The following is a 16,114-nucleotide window of genomic DNA, read 5'->3' as shown; positions in this document are numbered from 1 at the left end:
CTGGAAATCTACATCATGACCGAGCAAATATCAGGCATCTCGGAGATTTGATGCTCTCGAGCAAAATCAAACCTAAGTTCAAGATCAGTGTTCATCGACATCGCTAACTGAAACATTGCTAACTTGCCCATCTTCCAACCCATGAATTGGGGGTCAAATCAACAAAGCCGTGATCATGATACGAGATGACATCGACATCGCTAACTGAAACATTGCTAGCTTGCCCATCTTCCAACCCATGAATTGAGGGTCAAATCAACAAAGCCGTGATCATGATACGAGGTGACAGTTGTGGACAAATCTGTTTGTAGGTGAACTTGAAGTGCATCAGTATCAACATCTCCATCTCATGACGAGCTGTGGACAGTGATCAGCGAGTGTTGGTGCGAGTCCGAGTCATGATTCTTGAGAATCGTTTCGGACACCTACATCGAAGGGAAGAACCTCTTCATTAGCATCGCCATTTCACTTCCGCAACCACGAACATTGACTAGTGAGCATTAAGGTGTGCGAGGAAAATCCCCAAAATATGAAGTCGATACTTGTACCGTTGTGGACGGGAGGTTTGTATCAACATCAGCATCTTTGCGCGTTGATCGACCTGGAACACCGCGTGCCTTGACACAATCCAGAAGAGTCTTTGTGATACTGACTAAAGCATAGCCAGGGTCCAGGAGGTGCCTGAGGGTGTACCTCAGCCTATAAAACAAGGTCAGTTGGTGGGTGAAAGAAACAAACAAGAAACCTAGATTCCTTGAAGGAAAATCTCACTCAACTTCCTAACGATGCAAGCCATTTTCACCGCTATCCTCACTGCTTTGTACATCGTAAACAGCGCAGGCGCTGCAACGGTAATCATCACTCTCCTGTTCTCGATATTGGCGATCCCTCGCTCACCCTTGCTTTGCTTCATAGATCCCTAATCACATCCAACGCTCAATCGGCCCGGGAATCGTGAGTCATTCAGACAAACTTGTGGTCGTCGAACTCGAATACTGACCATAGTCCATGACGACTTCAATCTCTAGGTCAGCCATCAAGACTTTCTCGACTGGATCCAAAACACAGATGCCAACGTCACATTCGTTGACGGAGGCTCTAGTCTCACCAAGCGTCAGGGCTCGGTCACAGTCGTCCATTGCACAAGTCGGACTGCAAACGTCTGCGGCGGAGACTGCAAGGTCATTACAGGCTCTGCACAGTGTATCGATGTTCCGGGCACCAATTGCTTAATGGCCACCGCGAACGTTGGTTTCTGTGACCGTAGTGGGTGCGGGGGAAGTTGTAACCAGTTATCGACTTGTGGTTCGAAAATGGACAATAACTTTTGTGCCACTCCTGGGACTAAGTCGGTTAATCTGCCCTTCATCGGGTAGTTGAGAGCGGGTGAGTCTCGGCTTATATCACAATTAACTCATTTTCTGACCGTATTCTTGTCTTAGCTTTCGGACAGCCCGAGCCCGCGATATCTTTGAAGGGAGATAAGTAATCCAATGAGCTGGAATTAGTTGGATGGTCGTCAGCTTACAATGTGTCTATCCCTGGGTTGCGGCGGTTTCTTGAATGCATATTTAAAATTTTGACTGGCACTCATCATCAAGTATTCAACCGTGGAAGGCGACAAAAAAATCGACGCACCTCAGTTCACTCCCTCCGCCCTCCACCTCTAAAGAGAGATTACCCCCTAAACCGATGATTATTGGAGATGGGGCGACTGAGACGAGTCACGAACGCGCCAACCGATGCATCCGTAATTCTTGCCGTAAGATGTCTACAGAAGAGTCAGGTGTGCAATAAATACTGATTTCAGCGGCGGTTCTTGTGCACGAGATGATTTCCTCGAGAAGCGTGTATAGCGTATCGAGACTGATAAGACCTGAATCAGCTCTATCATTTATGTAAAAAAGAACACACCTCAAGAAGACAATTCATCAAGCTCAGTGCCAGTGCCAGTGCGTCGTGGTGGGTAGCGAGGACGTTGTTTCTCACACGGTCTAAGCGACATGAGGCAAAAGAAGGTGACCAGTAGGTGACCCCGGTTGATAGCGACATCATTGTCATAAGACAATGTCGAGCGTCGTGACTCTGACGCCCTCCTACTTTTCCTCCCACTCGACCTCACTGGGAATCGATGTTCGTACCGCATCCACTATGGACAGCCTAGTCGCCATTGGTTTTGGACTCGGCCTTCGCTTCGTGGTCAATTTTTTTGGACGCAACTCGATAAAAATTTCCTCGGTCATTATAGGATTATGGGAAGGCATCGTCACGCTCCATTTCATGCAAAAATTACCCCATTCCTACGACCCGTACATTGCATATGGAGTACGCATGTTTGTGGATTATATATGGACGGCAAACGTTGTTCGACTGGCGTTGGTTTTGATATGGACGGGGATGGGGATGGTTTTAGCGGATATTGCGCCCGGCATATGGTATCAGACTGGGATGAAGAGAACTTGGGATCAGTTCAGGAGGGATCTTTACTTGATGTCGAGGTCAATGCCGAGGGTGGCACTCACGATGCCCAGTTTCAAGATAAGACTGTGGTCGACGAAACGACCGCGTACACCGACGGTCCGCTTCTCTCCTCCAAGAACTTCCGAGTCAGCATCCGTGGTCTCTGACACGAATTCAGTCGTTTCTGCGTCGACTGCAACCCCAACAGTTATCACAAACGCATCCGCTGAGGTACCGCCCCCGACATCTCATCGTCGTATTCCGACGGTCTCGGTCACGTCTCCTACGCCAGCAACAACACTGAAAAAGCCGACGCGTCTTCCGGGCCATTTTATCCGTGATTCTGAAACAGAAACCGACCGTGATACCACCGTTGGCCGTTACAGACCTTCCCAAACACCCTCCCAAAGTCGCCTCTTACGGGCAGCTCGTGCCAGAGAAAGAGAAAGAGCCCAACAGCAACTACCAACATCATCTTCGGCCGAATCAGAATCAAATTTTTCTGTTGATGGTGCAGGCACCTCTAGTGGATTCAATTTCACACACCTACCCCCAGCAGATGAACTCGACACCGACGAGTTGTATGGGTCCTCAGATGACGACGGATCTTCGTCTACTCCAACAGAAGTGCCAGATCCCGATTCTGTTAGAGACATTACTGAAGAATTGGAACAGGAACGTAGAAGTGCTACGCCGACGAACCTCTCGATATCGCTGCCACCTGCAGATGCCGAGGTGGAGGCACCTGTCAAGACCCCTTTACCTCCTCCAGATCAGGTTCCGGATATACCGGATGGAGACGATGAAGACGGAGGCTGGGAGCATGTGAAGAAAGAGAAAGAACTGGCACCTCCAGTACCTTCAAAGGACAGAGTTGAAGAGAAAAGAAAAGAGGGTGAGTTTCAAACAGCCTATATAGAGAACCGAGCTGATTCAAATCTCAAGTACCATACAAATACGAGGTAAAGGAAAGAGACGATGTTTTTTCAAATGCGCCATCCGTTGCTGTCTACAAGGCTGCATCCAGCAAAGGAACGTCGAAATTCGGAGCAGATGATGCCGAAGAAGAAATCAGGTCAAAACAACATTCTCGGTCGGTTTCCAGAGCACTTGCAGACGATGAGGCGGAGGATGCAACATCAAAAGTCGCGTCTATGTCAGCCTCGAAAGCGCCAACATATGCGGGTGATGACCCCCAACCACGCGCATCGAAAAAAGCGGTATCCAAGGCGGCATCTAAAGCACCAACAGAGGCAGAATCTCATACACTCTCGAAAGCTCCATCACGCTCGGTCTCTAAAGCCCCAACACCTGCTCCCGAAGTAGACGATGCCCAGTCCCATGCACCGTCCAAAGTAGGCTCGAGGGCAGCGTCGAAAACTCCTTCGGAGGTTCCCACACCAGTCGAACCCGACGCATCATCCAAGGTAGCATCGAAAGCTCGGACAAATCACGAATCTCAATCCCACATACCCTCTAGAGTGCACTCCCGCACTGCTTCCAGAGCACCGGAAGACGGAACAATCGAATCTCAATCCAGAACACACTCACGAGCGGCCTCTGGGGCAGCCTCGAAAGCACCCACACCTCCTGGAGCAGAAGCAGATTCTCAATCTCAGGCACCCACCACTAGAGTTGCAGACGACTCTCAATCTCATGTGCAATCCAAAGTAGCCTCCAGAGCGGCTTCTAAAACACCTTCGAGACTTCCCACACCGGCTCCTGAAGTAGAAGATTCACAATCCCGTGCGCCGTCCAAAGTTCAATCCAAAGCACCCTCACAAGCTGCTTCTAAAGCACCAACACGAGTAGCCACACCCATCCCTGACGCAGAAGATTCACAATCTCGTGTCACGCCCAAAGTTCAATCCAAAGCACCCTCCCAAGCTGCTTCGAAAGTACCAACGCGAGCAGCCACGCCAGTTCCTGAAGCAGAAGATTCACAGTTCCGTGCACCGTCCAACGTTGAATCCAAAGCACCCTCGCAAGCTGTTTCTAAAGCACCGACACGAGCAGCCACGCCTCAAGAACGAGACGAACGCGAACCCATTTTTGCCCCGCCTTCCAAGACTACCGAAACTGAACCTGAACCCGAACCCGAACCCACCGTACCCGTTCATATCGAATTGGGCTCCACAGCACCCGCTTTCAAAGCTCCTTCGACTGTGCCTTCCGCGTGGGGCAGTCCTTCCGCCTGGGGCGGTGGTGGTGGTCTTGGTGGTTGGGGTTGGGGAAAACAATCCGTCGTCAAAACCCAAACAGAACCTCCAAAACCCAAGAAAGCCATGTCCACATTCTCTTCTGTACTCACTCCAAATGACTCCATCTCAAATATCGGTATTACTGCGTCTGATTCTGAGGAGGAGGAGGAGGAGGAAGTGCAACAGGTACAGGAGGAGACTGGGCAGCAAGGGGAACCGGTACAGGAGGAGAAGAAAGAACATAAAGAAGGAAACAAGCCAGAGGTACCACCTCTTACCCGAGAACCGTCCCTCACGGGCACACAGGCCATCGCTAGTGTGTTTGGACTGGGTCCGATGAGGAAAAACGGTCCTGGGTCGGATCTGATCAATCTTGAGAGCAACGTTGGTATTCCGACTCGACAGACACAAACACAGCCGCCGAATAATACTTCTTCTCGACCTATACCGAACATGCCTGACAGGATCTCGGAGAGGGACGAGGAGAGTGAGGTTCCTGGGACTCGGAGTGGTGTCACTGGTGCGGGTGTTGAAGGTGAGGGTGAAGATAAAGGTGGTGAAGGGACACGACAAGGGACACCACCACCATCATTTTCAACTCTATATCCAGACGACTTTACAGTCGTACCTGATCAACCGGCAGGGGAAGAAGAGGAAGAAGACGTGCAAGTGGACGAGCCACTACCTGAAGGTTCTGGACGTCGCTTGGCTCGCGGTCTTGAACTCAAGGTGCTGATCAAGCAGATGCAGAGGGACATCGACGAGGCTACGAGACAAATGGAGTCTGCTTTAGAAGACGGACAAGACGGAGCACCTTTAGCAGAGGTGAAGAGAGAGGTTATCAAGCAACTGGAGAAGGAGAAGAGGAAGTTGGTTAAGAGAAGGGAGATTGTACTTTTTTCTGGTCTGTCCTCCTTCAGCTTGTTTCCCTTCCGGATTGACTGATAAAAAATGTAGTCGCAGGGGAGAAGCCCGAGAAAGTCAGACCCGAGATTGAGTTCGCCGCAACGGACAATCCTTTGCCTGCTGTAGACCGATTGGATAGGCAAATTGTGTCACTTTTAGAGAGGGGCGACCAGGAGTTGAACATTACGTTTCCAAAGGCTCCAACAGGCAAAACTGCCAAGGCGAAAGTGACTGCGATGAAGGCAGCGGTGCTCGATCGTCTGAAAGAGTGAGCCGTCTGTTTTGAAGTTGCATACAGGGATCTGACTCTTCTGATTTGATAGGCTTGACTTGGATCACGTTGAGGATCCATCAAATGCGAGACTGGTGAAGGTTACTCTTCCTGTGAAAGGCGAATTATGAGTTGTGACGCTCACGGTGAAAAACGATGAGTAACTTAATGCTATTTGAATTCTCTCTTCCTCTTTGGCTGTCTGTTATCTATTTCGATGATCTCATGCGGCGAGTGCTTCGGGTGTAGCACTCCTATTTTTTGAATACGTTTTTAGTCTCCTTATTACTAGTTGCTGCACATAGGTTGAATTTTCCTGTACATACTACTCACTATCTTTTTCTGGATATTTTCTTTTACTTACGGCTTTCAAGTAGTTTTTTTTGAAAGATGTTTACGACTACGTCTCATTGCTATCGCACGACTCGGAAACGAGGAACAATCATGTATCAGTTCTTTTCCCTATTTGTATAGAATTTCTTTCCCTTTCCTTGGTCACCACTTTCGGACGAAACAGATAATGACCGACCCCCCATCTGGAGAAGAGAGTAAGTCAGCTCGGGAGATAATGCAGATGAAATTATACATACTCTTGGCCTCCGTTCGTCCTGAACAACTCGGAACATGCCATGTAAAAGACTCTGAATCTAAGGGAGGAGACAGGTTCGTTGACGAGCCACCGGGGAAAGACACGGGTTACCTACCGATAAAAGGTTTTCTCCGCTTCAACGGGATCATTTCCTTTCTTTTTCGCGTCATTTCGAAGTTCTTCGAGACTAGCTAGTTGTAGAGGGTGTTTTGAACTCAAAGATTCTCACATGGGTCTGACCAAGGTTTGATCCTGACCTTTCCCGTTCTTGTCCTGAATCTTCAACCAATCCTCGAGTGTTCTTGAGTAGTTCACGCCGGATAGGTACCAGCTTTTGATGAGTGTAAGATCGTCTTGAAAGTACGCCTGCTATCGATATCAGCAGATGGGTCTTGCCACTCAAATGCGACGGAGGATACGCACGAACATATCGAGGGATGGCATTGTTCCACCTAAGGAGAATCCAGTTCATTTACCGTTTACGGTATCATACCTTTGTAACGAAAAATAACTGACCCGAAAAAAAGTTCTTCGTCATCCATCCGTCCCCTTCTTCGTAATAGTACGGTGTTGTGACGTGGCAGAAGATATCGATGAAGAGCAAGGATTCTTGGGACTTGAGCCAAGTCGATATCTTCCTGAGAAGGACTTGGTAGTTTCTCATGTGTTCGAACATCTTGAGGATTCAAACGGATTTTCAGAAACATTATTAGACATATGCTTATAGAAGTCACCCCGATTGATATGATCCGGTCGAAACTGGGGTTGGGAGAGCAAGTCAGAACAGCACGGTGGTGCACGGAGGATTACATACCGCCTCGTTTCGTCAAATTCGTGAGTGTTCACATCTGCAGTTATGATCTAAGCGTGGGGTCCTATACATCAGTGCTTATTAGTCTCATCGAATCCAATGGAGTTACCTCTAAATTGGTGAAACCACGAGATTTCGCTGTCGCATCTATATGTGCCTTCTGCGTGGTCGAGTTAGACAAACCGACGATTCGCGAGTTTGGGTATTTCTCAAAGAGACGATATCAATTAGATTCAAATTTCAATGAAACGGTGTAAATTCGTTGAGATTGCACTTACCTGTGCAAGGTAAAGAGATAAGCTGCCCCATCCTAAGTGAACGTGATTCAGCGGACACCTGGAGAACATATCCTAACACGAACGAGCGCACCACATCCTAGATCCAAGATGTCTAATCCATCTTCTAACTGAGCCTTCTCACAATAGCTTTCCAACATGAGAATCTCCGCCTCCTCCAAGGTTTCTTTTCCAGTTGGATACAGACAAGACGAATATTTCGCATGGGGTCCCAAAGTAGAGAGAATAAAATCTGTCGAAACCTAAAGAAGAGAGGACTTTGAGCCTAAGGCGACTGAATAAATCCGAGCTGGTTAACCTCATAATGCTGCTCATTGGCCTTCTCTGGTACATCCGCAATCGTCTTTCTGGCCTTCACTCCAGCTATCCAGTCCATTTTTACGGCATGATTAGCTTCCAATGATCCATGATCAATTTTTCGTAGGCGGTGACGGATTACGGCGCGAATGGCGCGTCGCAGGATGAAGTCGGGAATCAGACCCTTGCAGAAGTGGGTTAGAAGTCAATTTTGATTTTTCAAGTTTCGAGACCACATTTGGAGCTCACCTTGTCAAGTAGGTCGTAGCCAATCTCGAGAATGCTGTCGGTGACAGCCATAATGAGAGTCTAGCGGTAAGTTTGGGCAGAGAACCCTGTTTGGCTGTGAACAGATTTGCGTTCGGGCAGCTTGGGCATTTCGGCCACACATTGCCTACGGCTCTGGTTGCTTTGTTGGTCATTATTGTAATCGATTGATATCGATTGATTTGTCCTTCCACCCAATGTAGAGGTAATATAAGGAGGTTTTCGCTTTTTGTGTCCGTACAGTGCGGCTGAGGTAGTCGTAACGCAAATGTACTGGATGACTTCCCGTAAGGATTATTTGTAAATATCGTTGCAAATAACGCTGAAAATCATCGGAGATATGTTAAGCGAGTGATACCTGGCAACAAATACCAGAATCTGAACATCAGGGCATGTTCTAAATTCTTGAATTTAGAAAGGCCTAGCGACCCCTTTCTAAACTGTTTTTGCTGCAATATTTCGTTAAGCGAGGTGAGTCCACATGATTTCCAGCCCAGATATGGAAGTTTGTCCGCGCTTACGCCCTTGGCGAGCTACCACACGTGTGATAAATCCGAGCACTTTATGCAAATTTCCAGCATTGCGGGAGGCATCTGCAAATAATTCGACAATTTCCCAATTTCCAATTTACATCAAAACTTTTATTTGAAAGGAGATTATTTGCACATCCTTACGGGAAGTCATCCACTATGTAGATTCACTATAATGTTGCAATAAATTTGTCACGTGTTAGATTTCGCGCGTCTTTTGCCAGTCTCGTCCCTCAATTTATCTTTTCTCGAGGTAGTGTGCACTGTGCAATAAGGACCATTTTTCTTGGACCGCTTTCGTCGTCCATGGAGACTTCCACCAGGGGTCATGCTGGCCAAAGCATTGGCTCCGATGACTAGTCTCAACTTACCCCGTCACGGACAGTGACTCAACAAAGCCCCAATTCGCAACCCTATTGTTCGAGTCTCAACAGTTAAAAGGATCTCCTTTTCCCACTTTTACACGCCCCTTATTACCCCAACTTTGCTATCATCCTTTCAGCTATGCAAAACTGTAGATCAGACCCGAAAGCGCGAAAGGTTAGTAGTGCATAGTCGCGCCGATACACGAACCATCCTGACCTACGTCCATTCGGGGAAACAACGCCCGATCGCGCCACCATCCGGCTCTGAGTGGAGACCAGACCTCGCACCCATTGCCCATCTCCTTCCTAAAATCCCAAAGAGAACAGGCGCAACACCGCACCAGTACCAGAACGCGTCAGCTGCTTCGATCCATGGCCCTGTTTTTGATGGGGACACCGTGCCCAAGTTGAAGAGAGATGTTCAAAAGGAAGAATGGAAGACGAGAGTGAAGAATAACCTGACTGGACTGAAGTTCAAAAAGAAGGAGTTTACGCCCAAGTCTAAACAGTCCAAAGAGAACGGATCGGGTGAGCATGGGAAGGTGTTTGACGCATATTTTCGAAGGAAAGGCAATGATAAGACTACGAGGACCATCGACTATGCGAACAAGCGGATTCTCCTTGGAACGAGTAAGAGTAACGCCAACGCTACCACAACCAAAGTTAAGACTCAGCGTCGAATTCGGTTCGCGGAACCTGAAGTACGTCCTTTCTCCGATGAGAGCCTCGATCTTCCACTCTGAAGACAAGCAAGCTACAACTTATCGTGATAACACCACTGCCACAACGCCTATTGAACGTTGACGCTGAACCCTTGAAGGCCACATATCCGACTCTCCTAATCGAATCTCCAAGACAAGACGGCTTTCTGAACTTCACCACCCTCAGCACAAACACGGTTACGAGCTGCTCCCGCTTCCACGCGCATTCTTTCAATCCAGACAATCCAAGAGACAGTATACTCGAGATCCGGGGGGGCGCACCTAAAAAACTCCTGGTATTCGCAAACGTATCAGTCTTGCCCTCGGCTCGACGTCTCCGCCGTGATGATGTTATTTTCGCAGCGGAAACGACAAAAGTCTACGAATGCCATCCCCGAGCTATTATCGGGAGTCGATGAAGGGATGGAGCGGGTAAGTGGCTCACGAAGTCAAGAACTGTGCCAGAGAGCCGAGGCAACCATGCACCATTTGCCAAACTCTGTATTTTCCACCCAATCCCTGTATCATTTACTGCTGATTTTTTCTCCCATCTTCTGATCTTCCTGCACGTCGTGCATTCCTTGCTTTTTTGAGGTCTGCGGTATTGATGTGAAATACCAATGATAGCTATGTGTATGATGAGCAAAGACCTGGTTGTACGGGCATTTTCGGTTCGTTCATGTCGGGAACGGCCCGGGCCTGGCGTCCCGCTCCTACTAACCCACCAACGCCGCTCTTACCATATCAGGCCCCATTCAGATGCGGAGCAATTCTGGTTCCGATGCAAAGGCTGAGCCAGGTGAAATTTTTCTAGCCTGTTTGACCCAGCTGAACTCGGCGTGGTCAAGGCTACGACCCGAGTGTACAGGAATTCGCGCTGAAGGGATTTATAAAGCGAGCATGGACGCCATTAACTATCTCATTGACCATCTCGACTTTTAAAATGGTGAGCTCTGCTTCCTTGACAGATGGAATACTGTTTTCCGTCTTCTGTGGTCTGGTGAGTTCTGATATGAAACCTTGATTGAACTGCCCTCACTAACGGGCCGCGATCAGAGTCTACATCTTTTATTCCGAAAGCTGGAGAAAACTCACCTTCAACCTCTCAAACGCCTTACCCTCATAACTCCCATCCTTCCTTCCTACTTCCTTCTGTCTCACTTTGAGCGATGGTCGTGGTTCTGGGCGTTGCTTGTGGGCTACACAACGTGTTATGCGTCTTTGTTAATCTCCATCGTGCTCTATCGGTTATCGTCTTTTCATCCCCTGGCGCGGCATCCTGGCCCTCTGCTAGCCAAGTGCACCAAGTTTTGGGGCGTGTACCAGGCTTCTACTGGGAAACTTCATGTCAAGTACTTGGAGCTACATCGTCATTATGGACCTGTTGTTAGAACGGGTGAGCGTGTTCATTTTGTCTTCTTCTAGGTGGGCACTTGTTCACGATTCAACCAGGGCCGAATGAACTATCAATCTGTGATGTTAATGCAGTCCAACCTGTCCTTGGAAGTGATGGACTCGGGAAAGGAAACCGTAAGCGATCATTATCAACTTTGCACCCAACGAGAAATTGAGCATGTGTCCTCTTTTCGACAGTCTGGGACGGAAGGAGAATGCCTCATTCGAAGGGTACTGCGCATATTGGCATACGAGACACGACGGAACACATGAAAAGACGAAAACCGTGGAATAAAGCATTCTCTACCTCCAGGATCAAGGCGTACGAGCCCATCATGAGGGCAAGACTACACCAACTACTGGAGAGTCTCGATGATGAAGCAGACAAAAAGAGGAGCGTCGATCTAGCCAAGTGGTTATCCTTTTTTGCGTGAGTCACAGCTTGGAGCCGGGAAACAGGTAGAATACTGACTCCGATTCTCCGCACCCCAGGTACGATTTCATGGGAGACATGGCGTGAGTCTCGATTCTATTCGACATGGAACTATAATCACGGTTGTTTACAATTTACATAGCTTCGGTGCAGGGTTCGAATTAATGCGAAACGGTGACGCGCAAGGTCTCTGGAAGATTATGGAAGACGGCATGATGTGCGAGAAGCTCTCGATTCTTACTCCATTCAATTCTGTGGAACTGACATCTCTTTCCAATAGATTATTCGCCATGACCCAACACGTACCTTGGTTCTTTGACCTTCTGTTCAGTATACCTGGCTTGGGTTCCACCCTGGGCTCTGCTTCCATAAAGCTGGAAGATTTTATCATTCGGACAGCGACTGATCGACAGAAGCGCGGTTCGGCACTGATGGGAGAGGATATCAGCACTTACCTGGTGGGTTGGTCCTTGATTTGAACCCCCTCTTTCAGAACCAACTACAACTTGAAATTCAGTTGGATGAAAATAGCGCGAATCCGAAACCACCAGACTTTGAAACTTACGCCAACGAGGCAATATTGGCCGTCGTGGCTGGGTCAGATACAACTGCCACCACGCTGAGTTGCGCAATTCACCATCTCGTGCGCGATAAGTCTATCTTCTTCAGGTCTGTGTTTCTTCCTTCACCGTTCAAGCTCGGAGTCAGTGGTTGACAGTCATCTCCGGTCTAGGCTTCGTGATGAAATCGACGAGGTATTCCCTATAAAAGATGGGAAGACTCCTTACGAAAACATGGCGGAATTAGTGAACATGCCTTTCTTGAATGCAGTCATGTCAGTTCCCGACTTTCGCTAACATCCTTTGTCTAATACGACCTCACACAGAAACGAAGCACTCCGGTTATATCCTGCCGTCCCCACAGGCCTTCAACGTTCTCCAGAGCGAGGTACGGGCGGAAAGGCTGTAGCATCAGTGTAAGTTTGGAATGTCGGATATCCCAAGATCTATAAGCACTAAAAGTCTCTTCACAGATTTATTCCGGAGGACACACCAGTCAACATCCCTGCCTACGTTATCCACCGAGATCCAAGATACTTCAGCCCCGATCCTGAACGATTCTGGCCTGACCGATGGCTTGATAAAAACGTCGAAATGAACAGAGAGGCGTTCATTCCTTTCTCTGTTGGCCCTATGGGCTGTGTTGGGAAGTCGGTAGCGCAACTGGAACTCCGGTGTGTTATTGCAACGTTGGTGCAGCGTTTCGATATGGATTTCGATACGGCGGATGGGTGGCACGAGGATGAGTGGGAGGAAAAGTTGGAGGATTGTTTTGTGTTTAAGAAGGGTGTGATGCCTGTTTTGTTGCGTAGGAGGGAAGGGTTCAATCACACTTAGAAGTTGTATTTCATATGATAATGATCCCTGCTAACATTGATAATAATCATTTATTGAATGGGTTACCGGAATGAGCACTTTACTCATCAAATATCCGAGGCGTCGATGGTGCTCTGTTTGAGAACCCATTCCCTACTTCTCGATCCAATGTTGATTTACTAGCTCAGGCCGGTTTTCCCTTGCTGAACTTACTTGTGCCAGAATTTAGATAATGACCCTTGAAGAAATTTTCCAAGCGTGCATGAGATTACCAGGCTCAAGCTTCAGGGCTCTTGCGCTCTTGGAATACTTATGTTAAAGGCAAGCATAAACAGATTCATTAAATTAAGCTTTTCAACTACAGATTTCCGTATACAACTGTATATCCGACTCAACCATGAACCTAATCACGGTCTTAGCGCCTCCATTCAATCAGCAGATGTTTAGACGATAACGGGAACACATCCAATGCTAATGAGAGTTCCTAAAGATGGAGGATACATCAGTAAGCAGTCAAGTGGGTGAGAACAACTGTTTTTACCATGGCTATTGTCGGCGCAATTGACTGCGGTAGTTCCAGTAGAGCTAAAGGAAGAGGTTATCGTCAGTAAATGGTGTCGTCAAGTGGGGAGCTGGCGGGTGAACTAACCATGCACCATTATTGCCTCCAATGACGGTGATAGGACTGCAGTTGAGGCCGACGAGGCCGTCGAGGGGGCCCAGGACGATCCCGAGCAGGGCCAAAAGCGGTCCCAAAGGTCCCGATTCGACGGTCGATGCCGATTGGACCTGTTCGCAACAAACGGTACCACTATCACCTCCACCACCATCGGTGCGTGGGATGGCTGTGGCGGCAGCAAGGGTAGTGAGGGCAGAGAGAGTGATGACTTTGTTGAATAACATGGTGAGAGAGGTGTAGTACTTGAACAGACGATTTAGAGTGTTCGAGTGAGAAATAGAATATCGTTTAGCGGTGGCTTTTATACGTTTCCTGGCTCTGATTTCTGACCCCAGTTGGGGTTGTTCTTCAAATTCAGGACCAATGTCGAAGAATGAAATCTATTGATCTGATGTCGAAGTGGAGTGGAGTGGAGTGGTTTGGGAGCGTACCTAGAATCATTGCACGGTGTCATTATTGAGACTGTGGACCGGTGCGTGGGCCGTGACGCAGGTGGCTGGACAAGGCCTCGGAATTTCAGTTTCATTTTGAGTTGCGGAAAACACTCACGTTCGCCGGATCACCAAAATCTGAATGGAATCTTGAGAGACGTGAATGCCAAATCCGGACGCTGTATCTCCCCGCAGAATGTTATCCGATCCTGGACAAAGAGCTTGAGTAAGGTAGATTCTGAAGACTCAGAATACAAACAGACATCAGGTCATCCTCGTCTTCTTAACTCAGAAAGAACTTTTACTGGGACCGCACAGCTTCAACAAGACAAGACGGAAGTTTCGCGGCCATACGGCCATGGCCCTTCGAGGTAGAATTCCTGCCATTCAGTGTGTAGTGCCCCATCACTTCTGTCTTTTCTTTCCCCTTCCTTTCCGCAGTTCCATTCAACAACCCCAATGACGATTTCAGTACGGTTCTAATTCATCTGATGTTTGTTTGGTGCCTCGATGGATAGCTTCATGATTCCAGCTGTCGGACGGACGGAAGTTATGAGAAGCACATTGATACTGAATTCGATCTGCGCACCTGACATGAACAAAAACTTTCATATGTAGTGAATTTCATCATCATCACTTTGAGCATCTGAGTCATTTGGGAACAGACATCTATGGGCCGATGATGGATAATGGAGATGCTAGCGAACCAAGTTTGGAGTTGAGTTCCGGGTGAGTTAGAATTTGAGAAGCTTTTGTAGCGCACCCGAACGAACCCGTTTGACTTTGCGATTGACTTTGCGATTGACCAAATAAGCGAGAGAGTAAAGGCATCCTTGAAGGCAAGGACTGCAGTGGTCAGAGATCAACTTCAGCCATGTCGCGGTGCGCGTCACACGCGACTGTCCGACGAGCAAGGACCAATTTTGAGGGGTGGTCGTCTCGGCGAAAACTGACCCAAGAACCCCCTTGCAAATGAGTGACTCATTAGATGAGCTCTAGGTTTCCGGAACGGGTTTAGTGGCGTTGATCCAATCGATATTTTCGAACAGGAATGTATGGGAATTGAAATCAGCACGGACTTAAATGCCCTGAACATGAACGTAGTCCGAAATGATGGTCATTAGGGAGAAGAGCGTGGTGAGGGTAAGTGCTTACTACGGGGATGGGTATTGAGTCGACAACCTCAATTCACAATAACGACTAGTGCATAATCGGCAGGGAAAGGACCGAAAGTACCACCTGTAAGCTTTATTCCAACGATGTCAAAAGGTGAGAGATGATGACACACCTCAAGTCGTGAGATCTAGGGCAGCATTCATTGCGAATCCCTGATATTCGTGTACGGGTAATAAAAGACGAGATTTGGATTCCCAAAACTGTTCAAAAGGGAAGCAACGCTTTAGCAACTTCAAGGACGCTAGAGAGTGACCGAAGATTTGGAAGGCTTATTGAACACGCGAACAATCTCTCTGTTGACGAAGATCCGCCCATCGACGTTAGTGCGACTCTGTTCTGCTCCCTGCGGCCCGGGGATTGTCAAGAGACGATTCGGAGGCGGATGCCCACCCACGAGAGTCGTGTCTTTTCATCAGAAGGACTTGCTAAAATGGTGCATATTCCTTTTTATTACGCCAATGTATTATGATGCCGAACTTTATACCAGGTACCAGGATGGACGATACACGTCTCTTTACCTGAGCATCGGTGCCGAAAGTGTTTTTTGGTGTATTTTCGCACATTGAGTTCAAATCGAGTTCAAGGTGTTGCGCTTAAATAAAACTGTCAGTCCCCTTATAATCCTATGAGAAGATGAGAATTTTTGTACCTAGTTGCGGTGCTGGCATGGAAGAGTCGATGATGGTGGTACGATTTCAAGTATTGGCGCCAGTTGACCGGCACGTGCTTGATTCAGAAGTCAATTTCTTCCGAGCCTGCTGCACGGATAATACTCAAAATCACTATCAACATTGGGAAAACCTAACCTCCTTATTCAAGGAAAGGTGACGCCGGCAGCAAACCAATAGCAAACTACCTTAAAACCGACCATTTAAATTCACGGGATGTATTGGACGCTGAGCTCTTTGTACAAGCATCAGCAAGCCAGAC

General features: G+C 48.0%; 6 protein-coding genes across 6 annotated transcripts; 3 read left to right on the top strand and 3 right to left on the bottom strand.

Moving 5' to 3' along the window:
• Positions 1–500: 500 nt before the first annotated feature.
• On the bottom strand, positions 501–913 carry E1B28_007881 (uncharacterized protein; the record flags this gene model as incomplete). Its single annotated transcript, XM_043152661.1, has 2 exons — positions 501–699; positions 777–913. The coding sequence occupies 2 exons, from the start codon at positions 911–913 to the stop codon at positions 501–503; spliced, it is 336 nt and encodes a 111-aa protein (XP_043010747.1).
• Positions 914–2,041: 1,128 nt separating this feature from the next.
• Positions 2,042–5,977, top strand: E1B28_007880 (uncharacterized protein). Its single transcript, XM_043152660.1, has 4 exons — positions 2,042–3,355; positions 3,406–5,565; positions 5,619–5,835; positions 5,891–5,977. Exons 1-4 carry the CDS (start codon positions 2,068–2,070, stop codon positions 5,967–5,969), a joined length of 3,744 nt encoding a protein of 1,247 aa, XP_043010746.1. The 5' UTR covers positions 2,042–2,067; the 3' UTR covers positions 5,970–5,977.
• A 310-nt stretch (positions 5,978–6,287) lies between these two features.
• On the bottom strand, positions 6,288–8,382 carry E1B28_007879 (uncharacterized protein). Its single transcript, XM_043152659.1, has 13 exons — positions 8,081–8,382; positions 7,833–8,015; positions 7,608–7,776; positions 7,517–7,548; positions 7,348–7,446; positions 7,242–7,288; positions 7,162–7,186; positions 6,944–7,103; positions 6,851–6,879; positions 6,685–6,793; positions 6,543–6,614; positions 6,429–6,485; positions 6,288–6,374 (listed from the first exon to the last, which is right to left on the bottom strand). The coding sequence occupies exons 1-13, from the start codon at positions 8,129–8,131 to the stop codon at positions 6,334–6,336; spliced, it is 1,074 nt and encodes a 357-aa protein (XP_043010745.1). The 5' UTR covers positions 8,132–8,382; the 3' UTR covers positions 6,288–6,333.
• A 574-nt stretch (positions 8,383–8,956) lies between these two features.
• On the top strand, positions 8,957–9,736 carry E1B28_007878 (uncharacterized protein; the record flags this gene model as incomplete). Its single annotated transcript, XM_043152658.1, has 2 exons — positions 8,957–9,012; positions 9,070–9,736. 2 exons carry the CDS (start codon positions 8,957–8,959, stop codon positions 9,734–9,736), a joined length of 723 nt encoding a protein of 240 aa, XP_043010744.1.
• A 901-nt stretch (positions 9,737–10,637) lies between these two features.
• Positions 10,638–12,919, top strand: E1B28_007877 (uncharacterized protein; the record flags this gene model as incomplete). Its single annotated transcript, XM_043152657.1, has 11 exons — positions 10,638–10,694; positions 10,751–11,090; positions 11,147–11,224; positions 11,288–11,519; positions 11,582–11,605; positions 11,665–11,739; positions 11,803–11,980; positions 12,040–12,191; positions 12,256–12,357; positions 12,409–12,498; positions 12,556–12,919. The coding sequence occupies 11 exons, from the start codon at positions 10,638–10,640 to the stop codon at positions 12,917–12,919; spliced, it is 1,692 nt and encodes a 563-aa protein (XP_043010743.1).
• Positions 12,920–13,341: 422 nt separating this feature from the next.
• Positions 13,342–13,801, bottom strand: E1B28_007876 (uncharacterized protein; the record flags this gene model as incomplete). Its single annotated transcript, XM_043152656.1, has 3 exons — positions 13,342–13,382; positions 13,440–13,483; positions 13,548–13,801. 3 exons carry the CDS (start codon positions 13,799–13,801, stop codon positions 13,342–13,344), a joined length of 339 nt encoding a protein of 112 aa, XP_043010742.1.
• Between the last annotated feature and the right edge of the window lie 2,313 nt (positions 13,802–16,114).

The sequence above is a fragment of the Marasmius oreades genome, chromosome 4 (assembly GCF_018924745.1).
Source record: "Marasmius oreades isolate 03SP1 chromosome 4, whole genome shotgun sequence".
Classification (NCBI taxonomy): Eukaryota; Fungi; Basidiomycota; class Agaricomycetes; order Agaricales; family Marasmiaceae; genus Marasmius; species Marasmius oreades.
The sequence above is the reverse complement of the archived record's forward strand: the minus strand, read 5'-3'. Positions and strand labels throughout refer to the sequence as shown.